This window comes from Trichomycterus rosablanca, chromosome 1 (assembly GCF_030014385.1).
Source record: "Trichomycterus rosablanca isolate fTriRos1 chromosome 1, fTriRos1.hap1, whole genome shotgun sequence".
Lineage (NCBI taxonomy): Eukaryota > Metazoa > Chordata > Actinopteri > Siluriformes > Trichomycteridae > Trichomycterus > Trichomycterus rosablanca.
The window spans coordinates 27,619,757-27,636,473 of NC_085988.1; the positions used below are offsets into that span (position 1 = coordinate 27,619,757).

Consider the following 16,717-nt stretch of genomic DNA (forward strand, 5'->3'; position numbering starts at 1 on the left):
AAAATTTAAATGAAGTATTGTTTGAATTTACACTCAAAGGTTCAATCTTTTTGTTCTTAAAAACCAACCTTAAGTGTTCCAGAATAGAAATGTAGAAAGAAGCCATGAATCATTCCTAAAGCACACTAAATCAGTTCAGGATGTGAAGGGATGTCAGTCAGCATACACTCTGCCTTTCTTTCACAGCTATAAGGTACTGATAAGTTTTAAAGTCCTCACCGCTGTATCTTCCTCATGGCTGTCGCTGGTGTCCTCACTCTTGCGATGGCTGTCAGAAGAGCGTGTGTCTCTTTTATGACTGGCATCTGTCCCCTCCGCCTGCCTTTCTCCATCTATAAATAATTCATATTATAAAGTCACCATCAATAAAACAAACCACTGTATTACCATTTTAATGTAGTGCATGAATATTAAATCCAGATTTAGCAATAACTACAATATAGCCATTATAATGTACACTTTAATGTGCAAATTAAATTCAAATCTAAAATTAACTACTATGATATCATATTCATCCTAATAAACTCTGTACATACTTTTATTTTAATCTAATATTAACTATAATACTATTATATCCATCTTAATGTACACTGCATATTACATCTAAATCAATTATTAACTATAATACTGTCATATCTATCTTAATGTACACTGCATATTACATCTAAATCTAATATTAACTATAATACTATTATATCCATCTTAATGTACACTGCATATTACATCTAAATCTAATATTAACTATAATACTATCATATCCATCTTAATGTACACTGCATATTAAATCTAAATCTAATATTAACTATAATACTATCATATCCAACTTAATGTACACTGCATATCAAATCTAAATCTAATATTAACTATAATACTATCATATCCATCTTAATGTACACTGCATATTAAATCTAATATTAACTATAATACTATCATATCCATCTTAATGTACACTGCATATTAAATCTAAATCTAATATTAACTATAATACTATCATATCCATCTTAATGTACACTGCATATCAAATCTAAATCTAATATTAACTATAATACTATCATATCCAACTTAATGTACACTGCATATCAAATCTAAATCTAATATTAACTATAATACTATCATATCCAACTTAATGTACACTGCATATCAAATCTAAATCTAATATTAACTATAATACTATCATATCCATCTTAATGTACACTGCATATTAAATCTAAATCTAATATTAACTATAATACTATCATATCCAACTTAATGTACACTGCATATCAAATCTAAATCTAATATTAACTATAATACTATCATATCCATCTTAATGTACACTGCATATCAAATCTAAATCTAATATTAACTATAATACTATCATATCCAACTTAATGTACACTGCATATCAAATCTAAATCTAATATTAACTATAATACTATCATATCCATCTTAATGTACACTGCATATTAAATCTAATATTAACTATAATACTATCATATCCATCTTAATGTACACTGCATATTAAATCTAAATCTAATATTAACTATAATACTATCATATCCATCTTAATGTACACTGCATATTAAATCTAAATCTAATATTAACTATAATACTATCATATCCATCTTAATGTACACTGCATATTAAATCTAAATCTAATATTAACTATAATACTATCATATCCATCTTAATGTACACTGCATATCAAATCTAAATCTAATATTAACTATAATACTATCATATCCATCTTAATGTACACTGCATATTAAATCTAATATTAACTATAATACTATCATATCCATCTTAATGTACACTGCATATTAAATCTAAATCTAATATTAACTATAATACTATTATATCCATCTTAATGTACACTGCATATTAAATCTAAATCTAATATTAACTATAATACTATCATATCCATCTTAATGTACACTGCATATTAAATCTAAATCTAATATTAACTATAATACTATCATATCCATCTTAATGTACACTGCATATTAAATCTAAATCTAATATTAACTATAATACTATCATATCCATCTTAATGTACACTGCATATTAAATCCAAAACTAATAAACCATTTTTCTTCAAAGTACAAACAACAGGTAGAAAGTTAATCTGCCAATTATGATTTTAAAGGTACAGTTATACAAACATCTTTTTTCTATGATTAAGTTACGGTACAAATACATAACGATTGCTCTTGATAGAACTACTTCAGTGACAAATACTTTCTCTAAAAGATACAGTTTAGTACATATTTAAAAATAAAATGTTTTAATGGGTTTGCTAGTTAGAGAATCCACAATGTATAATTGAATTCAAACTCAACCTGTACTAGTGAAAAAAAGGCTTTTTTACTCCTTCGCATACATACACTCACCAGACAACTAAACACAACTAACAGTACCAAGCAGCAATCAATAAATAGGTCTACTGACAAATCACCCATAGAAAATCACCCATTAAAAATACGTAGTGTCTATTTGCACCCGGGTGCACATAGCATTCCCCACACAGTACAGCTATTCGTACCCCAAACAAACTCAACTGCGCATGTCTACCAACGACTGATCTGCTGTAGGGCGGAGTTGCAGAAAAGGCGCCACTTCGAAGTTTTAACACTTCCAATAATCCAATGTCACATGTACTGGGAATATGTCATAGAGGGACCAGAGATCCTGCACCTACAAATACCACTGACCTGTGGGTGGCTATCCAGATGGCACGGGTCAACACCCCTTCAGATATTTCCATCCACTTGTGGAACCAATGCCTGCTGCACTTAGCCAGGCTAAAGGGGTACCTAACATCATACTAGTTCCTGTACCAAGACTTTTGGCATGTCAGTATATGTTGCTATTTTACACCTGGGTGTAGATAATGTATACTGTGAATAATACAATCTGAAAATAATATAAAAATAGTGAGATTATTTGTAATCTTGCGATATTTACACCTGGGTGTAAATAGTATAAATTGCTGTTTACACCAGGGTGCAAATTGAACACTGTGCTGCTTACACCAGGGTACAAATAGCATCTGCCTTAAAATAATGAGATGTTATGGTTTTCTATATATGTGCAGTGAATGCAAGTAAATTTATGGCCCATAGTATTACACCAGCAGGAAGGTTGCAAACAATTATACCTACTGTAGATGTTTTAAAGATGTAATTATGTAAGTATTGTTTTTATATTCTGGTGTCTAGCTACTTAACCCTTTAATGGTCTGCTCAACCATTTGGTATAAGCTGTATTTCAATAACCTTGTTTGAGCCATATCTACAGTACTTCTTGGTTGAGATGTGTTAAACTCAAAAATATTGGTAGATGACACTGTGGTATTAAAAAAAACAGCCTTTCTAACCTAGATGTCAGGTTGAAGCTAGCAGTTGAAAAATCATCCATGAAAAGTTAATTATTTTTGTGATTTGTTTGGTACAGGCTCATTAAAAAAATACTGTGTGCACTAGTAAAAAATAATAATTGTCTGTTGTTGGTATAGTCCCAAGAAACTAAGACATGCAAATAAATATGAATAAATAATTTTTAAAACATTTTCTTGGTGAGACCATTATTTATTTATTTATTACGAATTTAACGTCAAGTTTTACACTTTTTTGTTACATTCATGCCAGAAACAGTAGTTATTCGTTGCACAAGATTCATCAGTTCACAGGTTTAATGTCAAACACAGTCATGGACAATTTTGTATCTCTAATTCACCTCACTTGCATGTCTTTGGACTGCGGGAAGAAACCAGCGCTTCCGGAGGAAACCCACACACACACGAGGAGAACATGCAAACTCCACAAAGAAAGGACCAGGACCGCCCAACTTGAGGATCAAACCCAGGACCTTTTTGCTGTAAGGTGACAGTGCTACCCACTGAGCCACTGTGCCGCCCTGGTGAGACCATTAAAAGATTAAACAAAAATATTTCTTATTTGTTTTTACTTACACTGATCAGCCATAACATTAAAACCACCTCCATGTTTCTATACTCACTGTCCATTTTATCAGCTCAACTTACCATATAGAAGCACTCTGTAGTTCTACAATTACTGACTGTAGTCCATGCTTTGTTATCCCCCCCTTTCATGCTGTTCTTCAATGGTCAGGACTTTCCCAGGACCACTGTAGAGTAGGTATTATTTAGGTGGTGGATCATTCTCAGCACTGCAGTGACACTGACATGGTAGTGTTGTGCTGGTATGAGTGGATAAGACACAGCAGCGCTGATGGAGTTTTTAAACACCTCACTGTCACAGCTGGACTGAGAATAGTCCACCAACCAAAAATATCCAGCCAACAGTTCCCCATAGGCAGCGTCCTGTGACCACTGACAAAGGTTTGGAAAATGACCAACTCAAACAGCAGCAATAGGTGAGCGATCGTCTCTGACTTTACAGCTACAAGGTGGGCCAACTAGGTAGGAGTGTCTAATAGAGTGGACAGTGAGTGGACACGATATTTAAAAACTCCAGCAGGGCTGCTGTGTCTGATCCACTCATCCCAGAACAACACACACTAACACACCACCACCATGTCATCGTCACTGCAGCGCTGAGAATGTAGTGAAACAGATAGACTACAGTCAGTGATTGTAGAACTACAAAGTGCTTCTATATGGTAAGTGGAGCTGATAAAATGGACAGTGAGTGTAGAAACAAGAAGGTGGTTTTAATGTTATGGCTGATCGGTGTATATACACATTTTTGACATTATGTGTGCACATATCACATAGATCTATGTACTTAGAAATGACTGAAATATCATTTTTAAACCATTGTGCTACCTCATACTGCTTTGTTCATTGTGAGATTTGAATGCTGGAATAAATCCAAGAATATCCAATGAATACTGAATTGCCATAGCAGGGCTGGATTTGACGGTGTGCGTGTTGCAGCATCTGCAGTATGGACTAAATACAAACAGCAAAAGAGAATGCCTATTTTCCACTTTCCGCTGCCCTCTTCCACTTTCACAAACCTCTCCACTCAAATATGCATGACGCACGAGTACGAGAAGCGGCAAAAGTTTGCATACACTCTCGTCTCCCTTAGCATGAATAAGGACTGCAAATTAACAGCTGCATCTACAACAGGGACACACTCCCAGAGCCGCCATCTGTTTGCACGCTACACGAACTGCAACCTCGTCAAACTTGCACGGAAAAGTGCTTAGAACGAATACTCACTCAAAATGAGTGGGAATTACTTGCAAATAAAAAGCCTTATCATCCCCTCCAGAACAAACTTCACCACGTGATAATTCCAGCATCTGTGTGGCTTTGATAACTATAGTCATATACTGAAAGTTAGCGGGCTAAGCGGATAAATGACAAAAGCCTGAAGCTGTCATAATCTCATAAGTTGCTAGTTTAGTAGATTGTGCAGTCAAGTGAAACATGCCTGACTGCTGAATCCTTCACTCGTGTAGCATTTAAAACCGGTGCTTTTCAGATGTGTTGGGAATGATGACGGGCAGAGAGAGATTGAAGGATTAAGAGTAAAAGTGGCACAGAAAGTCGGAGGGTGGCGAGGTGAAGAACCCGAGCTTCTCACTGAGATCAGCTGTTACAGGCTTAATGAAATAATTAAGACTCAGTCAGAAGGTTAATGAGAGCCAATCAAGGATTTCACCCCTGAGGAGAGTGTGGGAAAGCAGTTAGGGAGTAAAAGACGGTATACCCTATTACCACATAATATGAAAACAGCAGCTGCACCTGCCTCTTTCTGTGAACTATGCTACCTGAAACACCTGCTTTAATATTATAACGTTCATTTAAAGTGTCTGAACCCGTCTAAAAAATAAGATTTTTAAAAATAATTTGACCATATGGTTTGGGTCAAGCAAATCATCTTATTTCAAAGGGGCCTTTTTTTCTTTCATTTAAAACAGGCAATTTACTGAAGCATCCTGCATAAAGTAAGGACAGGTGGGACTTGTAGTTTCAGGAAAACGTCATTAAATAAGTAAAACAATTTGGAGCCAATCACATGTGACATGCAAATCATTATTGGATAATAACACAGTGTAGGGTAGAGATTTTTTCCCTATATCTAATGCTGCCTTTAAGTGGTCTTGTACTAGGGTTCTTCAAAAGTTGTCTGCACCTTTTTTAACTCTATTTATTAAGAATTAAAAAAACAAATTACAACACTTTTTTACATGGTCACCTTCCGATACATTTTTCCCAGCGTCGCACCACTTTAATGCCATCAGCAAAAAATGTTTTTGGTTGAGCGCGTAGCCACTGATGCACCACTGCTTTCACATCATCATCACATGAAAATCTTCTTCACCCTAAAGCTTCATTGAGCGTCCAAAAAGGTGGAAATCAGATGTCACTAAATCTGGACTATAAGCTCTCTCTCAGTCTTTTACACACGACCAATTACTACTCCTTCCACCCTCACCGTTTCCAGTAAAAATATATAAGTGTGGAAACTTTTTGACGATCCCTCGTGCACTGTAAAATAGTTTAAGGTTTTCTGACTTGAAAATAGCACTTAGATAACATCCTTACATCCTAAACCTTTACCTTCTTTTATCCTTCAGTTTACTTATATTTGGCAGTTACTGTGTTAATATAGGCGGCGCGGTGGCTCAGGGGTAGCACTGTCGCCTCACAGCAAGAAGGTCCAGCAAGAAGGTTTGATTCCCAGGTGGAGCGGTCTGGGTCCTTTCTGTTATGTTATGTTCTCCTGGTGTCCGTGTGGGCTACGGTTTCCTCCCACAGTCCAAAGACATGCATCAGGTTAATTGGAGATACAAAATTGTCCTTAGATACATGTGTGTGTGTGTTAAGGTGGTGCCCTGTCCAGGGTGTTTCTATGTGCCTTGCGCCCATTGACAGCTGGGATTGGCTCCAAACTGATTAGGATAAGCAGTTTTGAAAATGACAGTGGAATTAAATAAACTGAATACACAATTAAATAAACTGAGTCTAGTGCTTCTATTAATAGCATATGAAAGAGTTTAGCACTATAGGATGTGAGCTGCTCTATGTTAGGAGCCTTGACCCTCTGTGCGGCAGATAGGGCATGGAGGCATAGCAGCATGTGATCTGTCAATCTTGCTTAATTGACAATAACCTATGCCTTGTGTCCCTTAGATGGGTCATAGACACTCATTTGCATGTGATCTGTCAACCTCTCTACATTGACATTCACTCGTGTCTCATGAGTGTTGATACGCACCAGCTGGAAGTTCCCCCTATACACGAACAGCTTTTCTCTTTCATTCTCACCACCTTTTTTGTTTGCACACTTGCTTTTCTTTGAAGCCGTGATGCCAGGTTGCTCAGTCCAGTCCGTTTGTGGCATTTTGGGTTGTGCAAGTGGGAGCGCAATGTCCCTCTTCCAGAATGGAACATCCCGGAACACCGTTTCATGACTGGGAGGCGTCAGTGGTAGTGTAGGGGATTGTTCACTTATAGCCGAGCCAGCAGCTTCTAATAGTTCCTGGTCTGTTCTGTTTCCAAGGAGTGGCTGGTCGCACACATCCGGGGTAGCCTGTCATATTGTGACATTCAGTTCTCACTTCTGCAATAACCACTTCTGTTCTATTCACTTTCTCTAAAGCGTGTTGCGAATAATTTTGTGTCTTGCTTATATTAATTTGGACGCTTAAATATTTGCAGTTATCCACTTTTTGTGGCATTTGTCACAATATTGACAATTGTCATTCTTTTTTTCTGTTTTGCAATTTACCCTATTTTAATTTTTCTCTCAATTAAGCAGTCAATCTGCTGCTGGGGACCACACACTCCCTCCAATGCGTGCGCAGTTCACTAATCCCTTCTTATACACCCACACATCGGTGGATTTGTACGTGAGGCCGGCTTCGCGCAGAGAGAACCACGCCCCAACCTCTGAGCTCCTCCACCACTGTGCGCCCTGGGCAACCAGATTCCTTTCACAGCCACCCTAGAATTTCCCACCCTAGCAAACTGGAGGCCAATTTTGTCTGCTGCAGGCAATAGCCAATTATGCCTGCTAGAGGGCGCCCAGCTGACCGGTAGCAGAGCCGAGACTCTATTTCCATTCTTGCTCTATTTCCGTTCTTACAGGTGTATGGTAACCTCGCCTCATTCTTCAATAGCGAGGCACGCCCAACCAGCCCTATTACACTTTGTATGTATAAGTAAGCAAAATCTCTAGAGGTATTTTCACATAGCACATATACTTTTAAAGATAATGTACCTGTGTACCTGCTTTCATCCTGTGGCCATATTTTATGACAACTGAGTAAAAGTATTTACTAGTTTACCATCTGGTAGGCTTACTGAGATCAGCCAAATCCAGCATAAAGCTTGGGATTTTACCCATGGCCAGTATGCTAATGCTATATTCAATAAATTACACTTATTTGTACTTTGGTCTGCTGTGCTAATGGAAAGCTGTTTACTATCTGCCAGTATTATTATGGTAATTCACTGTTATTTTATTTTAGTTCATGAAGAAAATCACTAAGCATTAAATGATGGTAACAACTGCTTGTATGTCTTTATCTAGCTGACCTCTTAAGTTTCTAAAGGCTTAAACTAAAAGGCAGTATCTGGTTGCATCAGTATCTGATAACATACAGTCAGTGTGTGTGTGTGTGTGTGTGTGTGTGTGTGTGTGTGTGTGTGTGTGTGTGTGTGTTTTAAGCAATCTGACCACCCACTGTTGTAGAACTGCAGGAGAAAATAACAGTTTCCATTTTGCAGAATTATGAATATTCATATAGTCCTAAAGTGCTTTTTATAAGGCATGTCTCATTAAATGTGTAGACATAAAATATTTAACAAAGGATTAAAGGGTTTAAAATGAAATTTCAGACACTTAGGGAGCTCTTAGTGTTAGTGTTGCACTGATCTTAACTGACTCTAAATAACTGCATAAACCCTAAAATAATTTGAAATGTAATAAAGTAATCTGTAAATATTTAGACTGATAGTTTAATCAGGATTAAATACTTATGTATACTTATCTTAATCAGAGTTAGGGATACAACACTAATTAATTAGTGAGGACACCCATGCTAAGGTGGATCTATTATGATTGCTACTACAAATTAAGTTTTAACATGTACAGTCATGTGAAAAAGTTAGGACACCCTATGAGAACCTTTGTCTTTTTGAACATATTTAAACATATGGACACGTGAGCTTCATTTGAACAGTACCGAGAGATAGAGCTTATATAACTAAACAAATAAAACAAAAAAAAATACTTTTAAGCTGTAAAATGTAATGAACAAAAATTGAAATTTATTGTGAGGAAAAAACCCCACATTTATTACTACTTAAAATGACTAAAATTAGAATCAGGTGCACCACATCAGCTGCAGTGATTAGACCATCGTTAGAGGACATTGGAGTTTTATTGAAACCTCAGACATTAGTTTGGTTTGCTCTTGATTGTTGAAGGGAGCGTTATCACCATGGTGAGATCTAAAGAGCTCTCTGAAGCCTTCAGAAAGAAAGTTGTAGATGCAGATGAGTCTGTGAAGGGATTTAAAAAGATCTCAGAACAATTAGAAATCAGCCATTCCACTGTCCGGAAAATCATTTACAAGTGGTGAACATTTAAAACAACTGCCAGCATGGCCAGGTCAGGCCATCCTAGCAAGTTAAGCCCTAAGGCAGACCGCAAGATGCGTAAAGAAGTCTCCAATAATCCTACAATGTCATCACGGGACCTACAGGTAGCTCTTGCCACAGTTGATAGCAAGGTACATGCATCTACCATCAGAAAGAGACTGCACAAGTTTGATGATATACTGTATATATCATGGGAGGTGTGCAATATATATCATGGGAGGTGTGCAATATATATCATGGGAGGTGTGCAATATATATCATGGGAGGTGTGCAATATATATCATGGGAGAAGAAAAACCCTTGCTGTAAAAAAAACCAAAAAACATCAGGGCAAGACTAAAGTTTACCAGAGAACACCTAGACAAAGACCAGGACTTCTGGAACAATGTGCTTTGTACAGATGAATCCAAAGTTGAATTATTTGGGCACAGTAACAGAAGACAAGTTTGGCGCAAACCCAAAACAGCATTTGAGCACAAGAACCTCATACCAACTTTGAAGCATGAAGGTAGCAGCAGCAGAGCCTGACAAGCTTTATTATAGAATCCACGATGAATTCTTCACTGTATTAGAGGGTGCTTGAGGAAAATGTAAGACCATCTGTCCAAAAACTGAAGCTGAAGCGGAGGTGGACCATGCAGCATGACAACGACCCAAAACTTTCCACTAAATCCACCAAGAAATGGCTTAAAAGGAAGAAATGGAGAGTTCTGGAATGGCAAAAGCCAGGATCTTAATCCTATTGAGATGCTGTGGGGTGATTTGAAACGGGCTGTGCATGCAAGAAACCCCTTAAACCTCACACAGCTGAAGAAATTCTGCATGGAGGAGTGGGAAAAACTTTCTCCCAGTCAATGTCAGAGACTGGTAGATGGTTATAGGAAACGTCTAATCGAGGTTATTTCAGCCAAAGGGGGAAATACCAGCTATTAGGGCATAGGGGGTCATAACTTTTTTCCTTTACATTACATTTTACAGCTTGTGTTTAAAAGTAATTTTTTTCAGTTTTATTTGTTTAGGTATATAAGCTCCATCTCTTAATACTATTCAAATAAAGCTCAAATGTCTATATGTTTAAATATGTTCAAGAAGACAAAGGTTCTCATGAGGTGTCCTAACTTATACACATGACTGTATATGTTAACAAAGTGTCTTTTTAGTCCATGCTTAATTCTTTCATACATCTTTCATCTCTGCATGGCTACGTTCAAATGTCATCACATGCTAGAAGCAAAGGTCGTGACTGTCACAGTCGCCTGACTTAAACCCTTATAGAAAATCTTTGGTGGGATTTGAGAAAGGCATTTGCAGCATTGAAACTCAGGAATATTAATGAACTGGAGGCCAATGCCTACGAGGAATGAGCTAAGATTACTCAAGAACGCTTTTATAAATAAGATGGAATTAATACTATTTATTTATTTATTTATTAGGATTTTAACATCGTGTTTTACACACTTTGGTTACATTCATGACAGAACAGGTAATTACTGGTTACACAAGATTCATCAGTTCACAAGTTTAATGTCAAACACAGTCATGGACAATTTTGTATCTCGAATTCACCTCACTTACATATCTTTGGACTGTGGGAGAAAACCCACACAGACACGGGGAGAACATGAAGACTCCACACAGAAAGGATCCAGACCGCCCCACCTAGGGATCAAACCCAGGACCTTCTTGCTGTGTGGCGACGGTGCTTCCCAAAAGTGTCATTTTGTGTTGAATTCAGAGAAACACTTGTTGTTGATTGATTGGTTTATTGCATACAGCTGCAGGTTTGTAATTTTTGTTAATAAACCTTATTTGCAATGGGAATTGAATGCTTTTGATTGCAACTGTAGCCAGAATCTAGAACAAGTACATTTGCAAAGCAGAATGTAAAATTAGAAACTGCTGGGTATTATTTAGGATAGTAATTAACGATCTGAGCCACAAACTATCAGTGTAGAAACCACAGTGTCATTGCCAAACAGTACCTTCTGAATAATTCAGGTGGTGATATTTATTGTACCAAAACCACAGGGAATACATCTTAGACAATTACAAAAACTGGCCACAATGCAAAGCAGTTTTATTTACTGTCATTAAGTTAATTTATTATCTAGGCTGTTTACACAACTGTAAGCAATTTGAAATCACATAATTAACTACTCATTACTAATAGCCCAAAAATGTATTCATGTTGTTGTAGTATTGTAGAACAAATTTTACCATGAAAATGTTTAACCTGTAGGGAACAAACTTAACACCCTGCATGCAGTCCCCCTGTTTGCATAGTCAAACCATAATTTAAAATGCAAGGTCGGTATTGGATGGGATTTGTCATTTCCAAATGTGATCCAGAGACAAATTTAAAACTATAAATACATAATATTGACTAAATTGACATATCATTTCTGTAACATCACAACCTAAACAGGGAGGCATGACGGCTCAGTGGATAGCACTGCAAAAACATAGCAAACATTCTCCCTTTGTCTGCAAGGGTTTGTTCCAGTTTCCTCCCACAGTCCAAATACATGTGAGGTGTTTGACATTAAACTTGAACTGATAAATCATATGTAACCTGTAATTACCTGTCCTGTCATGAATGTAACCAAAGTGTAAAACATGATATTAAAACCCTAATAAATAACGATAACCTAAACAGAAATGTGTAATCAGTAAAGTAAGATTATTATCAGTACTTATTTAAAAATAAACTAATAAGCCTGCTATCCTCACTGTGGTATTAACATTATTTCGCCTAGATTTAACAAATCGTAAGGCTTTTGAATAAAACAGGAAAGACATTAAAGGCAAATTCATAATAGAGAACAGAGAGCAAAGCTTCAGATCTCAAACACATAAAAGCCATAAAGTGACAGTTCAGACTGCTAAATTGTAACCCACCTTCAATGCTATTATTATAACTAATTAGTTAATTAGTTAATGGTTCTTCTTTAGGGGAAGGTTTTGACCCTTGTGTGCTGTTGAATTATAGACTGATATCAAACCTTCCCTTTGCTTCAAATATGGTAGAAGTAATATTCACTAAACACTTTAACCATAGTACTGACACTGCATTAATTAAGGTATTAAATTGTCCTCCAATAATGGATGAATCTCTTTTCTTGTTTTAGTAGGTCTTAGTGCAGTGTTTAATACTGTAGATCATATTATTTTATTGGGTAGGCTGGAAAATACAGTAGGTGTATTTTATAAGGACTCACACTCCTCTGGTTTAAACATTAAGTGACTGATTGCTATCAATTTGTTCATGTAAATAATACAAGCTCGGAAACTATAACAGTAAGCAGTACGGTTTTTCACAAAGGTCAGTGTTGGGACCTCTGTTATTTACACTCTGCATACTATTCTATGCACTCTATTCTATGACTTTTGTTAGAAATAATTACTTATATATCATTTTTAGCATTTTAACTTTTCTAGGCCAAGATTATTCTCTAGGTCACCCAAAGAGAATGGGCATGTTATAGCATGTTAAGTCTAGTTACTTCTTGTATTTTTTTTTCTTGTCACTGTTGCCCTCAGCTGGCTCATCAGGGGTTTTTAGTTTAGTAAGTTAATTTTAGGCAATGCCCAATAAAAATGCCCTAGTTTGACTTGACTAGATTAATGTGATCAGCTAGGTAAACTTAAACTATGACACATATTTGAACTGCCATATCCAAGCCTGCATATTCCTCTTTGATATTTTTATTATTATATTTATATCTCTATCGATTACCATCTATATTATTATGGTCATTCAGACATATACCTGATAATGTGTTTTTTATATTTAATATTTATCCCAATATATACCTATATTTATATAAAAAACAATGTATAATATTGCTCCTACTGTATGTACTTATACCTATAACCGATATATTGTATATTGTATATATTTATACCTATAACAGTATCTATATTTCTATATTAATACTTATATTTCTGTATATATCTATCTATCTTTAACAATTAAAAAGCTTTAAAAGCACTACCCCCAGATGTCTGTATGTTACCCATAGTTCTCCAGTTATGCTATTATATAACATTAGCTATGAGCACAGACCCACTGTGCTCAGTTCAGTTGGGCTTCCAAAAACTAAACACTGTGCTAGACTCACTCAAGCTTGTGTAAACCCTACTGCTCAGTGCTATAGATAACAATAAGAAGCACTAAACCTCCACCGGCTCTGTAATGTCCAGCAATCTGGGTCAGAGGCAGTAGACCAACAGGCTGATCTCCATCTATCCATATTACACACACATGCACTCATGCATGCACACACCCCCACAAACACACACCAACATCATCTTCCTACATCACTCACCCAAGCATAAAGTTTAAACTGTTTTCCATTGTACATGTATGACTTATTGGAGCAGGAACAAACTCAGTTTATATGGACAATAAACCATCCAGGGGAACAAAACAAAAAGTGATTGGAACATCCCAAATTGCACATGACGTGTATTAAATAGTGCATTCAATTAGATCACTGCCAAAATTATTATTACATACCATGTAGTACATAAAACGTGCCATTGAACGAATTGAAAACAAGCCTGTTGTGGATAAAATTTTAAATGCCCAAAAGTTGCCAAATCTCACACCAGTTAAGCATAACATTGTATAATGAGCATTAAAAACACATTATATGCAGCAATAAAATGAATATTTTTGCAAGGCATAAAATTTTGTTAAAACAGAACTGCACTGTAGTCTCACTGTACGCAACTTTTGAATTTCATTAAAGGTAAGCAGTGTGCTTTCAATACTAAGAAATAATTTGAAAAGAGTCACCATAAAAATAAAATACATGCCGCTCAGGAGGCGCAGTGGTAAAATACGCTAGCACACAAGAGCTGGGATTTCTAATATGTCGTATCGAATCTCAGCTCAGCCATCCGGCTTGGCTGGGTGGCAATATGAACAACATTTGGCTGTTGTTCATCCAGGGAAGGGAGCTGGATAGGGACCTCATAACTGATGCAATTACGACCTCTGCTGGCTGATTGGCATATGAACTCACCTCATGCAGGTGAAAAGATGCAGTCGGCTACTGCTCACATGTCGGAGGGGGCATGTGTCAGTTCGCTCTCCTCAGGGGTCAGCACCAGTAAAGAGGAAGCATAACGCAATTGGGTAAAAATTGGATGCGCTCAAAAATCAGGAGAAAGGGGAGAAAATGATTTAAAAATCAATAAAAATCAAAAATTAAATGCATTACAAACTTGTTGACAAATTTAATCTGTGGTTTTGTGATATTTACATACAGTATTTGGCATTGAACAAAATTTGGCTTTTATAGGATTTTTTACATGACTTACTACCATGTTCAATGACACTAATGTGATGATAATAAATGATAAATAATGAATTACAAGATTCAACAGTAATCTATTTTTCTGTCAGATCAACAGTAATAAATTAAGCATTATTATACAAGCAACCAACATTTAAGCTTAAACATTTTGCTGTAGCAGATTAATTTGATGGACTTCTGTAATCAGATCAAGAGCGCAATGAAGCAATGCCCTCTGCATTCTAAAATCAGCCTAATGAACAAATAAACATGCAAGTGTGCTTAGCAGAAAGGAAGACAAAATCTGCAGGTGGATGGCAATCATGAGTGTAATACTTAATGTGTGTGCGAGTGCATTAGCACCACTGATAAGAATACAGCTACACAGTAGTGGTGTGCGATACTGCAAAATTTGGTATCGATCCGATACCAAGTAAATACAGGGCCAGTATCGCCGATATCGATCCCATACCGATATTTTTTACTTACAAAGCGGTTTATTTACTTTCATGTAGGGAAAAGCAGTGTATCATGATTCATAAGGTGAATGTATCACCAATAAATATGCTTTGACTAATAAATGTTTTTGTGTTAATTAGTTAATCATTAGTAATTTTATTAATGTAATAAACTTTATGAACTATATAATAAGAAAACATAATCCCCCCTCTCATAGCACTCTCTGTCTTTTTGTAAAATAAAGTACAGAAAAATATTAAAGAACGTCCATTCTTTTTTCATAGAAAGTTTTTTGTTCAAAAACAATAATATAAAAAAACTAAATTAATTCCTTTCACTGCACTTCTTCTTTGGCTGAAAACAAAGTACAGTACAACTTTAAAACTGAAGAACAAATGTTTTAATACTTTAAAACTTTTTTTAATTTACTGACTTTTTCTCTCTGCTGGATGTATTTTCTCTGCTGTATGTAGTGTCGCTTAGTCACATGACGGCACGACAATAAAACACAGCGGAGCAGGGAGGAGCAAAGTGCACATGCTAGATGTGAAGGAGCGCTGTTTGTGTACACACACATCTACTTTTGGATAAAATGGGAGGAGCAAACAATGTAGCGGAGAAAAAAATTGAAACTAAAGTGTCGATCCTATCACGCTAGTATCGATCCGATTCCGATACCAACGTTGGTATCGATACTATCGATATTTGGATCGATCCGCCCACCACTACTACACAGTAATGGCACATATTTACCATTTTGCTTCATTATACAGGACACATGCACACCCTTTAAATTGTGTGTTGGGTTTTTTTAAGAAGGCAGTTTTTATAAATGCTGGAGGTAGAACGGGTCTCATTGAGAAAAAAAACTGAATTATTGTTAGGGTTGCATTCTATTATAGTGCTATTTTAAAACGTTCTGCCCTGCTATTAAATGCTGTTACTGTTAAGGTAAAGATTGGCAAGTGCCTACAGCAGAGTAGCAGTGGAATTCATGGTGTTCCTCATACTACTCACACTACAGTTGGACTATGGATTACTTTAGACAGATTATTTGGAGTGATGAACCAAATTTACAATCTGGCATTCACACTGCTGGGTCCTGGTTTGGTGGATGCCCAGAGAAAACCATCTGCCCGAATGTGTAAAATTGCTGGCGGAGGAAAAAATAAGGTGTGGTTTCTGATGGCTAAGCCCCCTGAAAACTGAAATCTGACTGACCTCAACATCTTTAAAATGAATTGGAAATGGAATGCCAACTGTGAGCCAGACCTTATAACTCGCATCATTCCATACCTCACTTATGCTGTGCTGGCTAAATAAAAATAGATTTTATAACCATCACCTACACTTTTTCTCAGCAATGCTCCAT

The 16,717-nt window shown here is 36.3% G+C and overlaps 1 protein-coding gene across 1 annotated transcript in view; it reads right to left on the reverse strand.

Moving 5' to 3' along the window:
* The window catches only part of b4galnt4a (beta-1,4-N-acetyl-galactosaminyl transferase 4a), a 277,540-nt gene that overhangs the window by 204,546 nt on the left and 56,277 nt on the right, over positions 1–16,717 (reverse strand). The window contains exon 2 of the mRNA XM_062997332.1: positions 220–332. Coding sequence (XP_062853402.1) covers positions 220–332 — 113 coding nt within the window. The remainder of the gene's footprint in view (positions 1–219; positions 333–16,717) is intronic.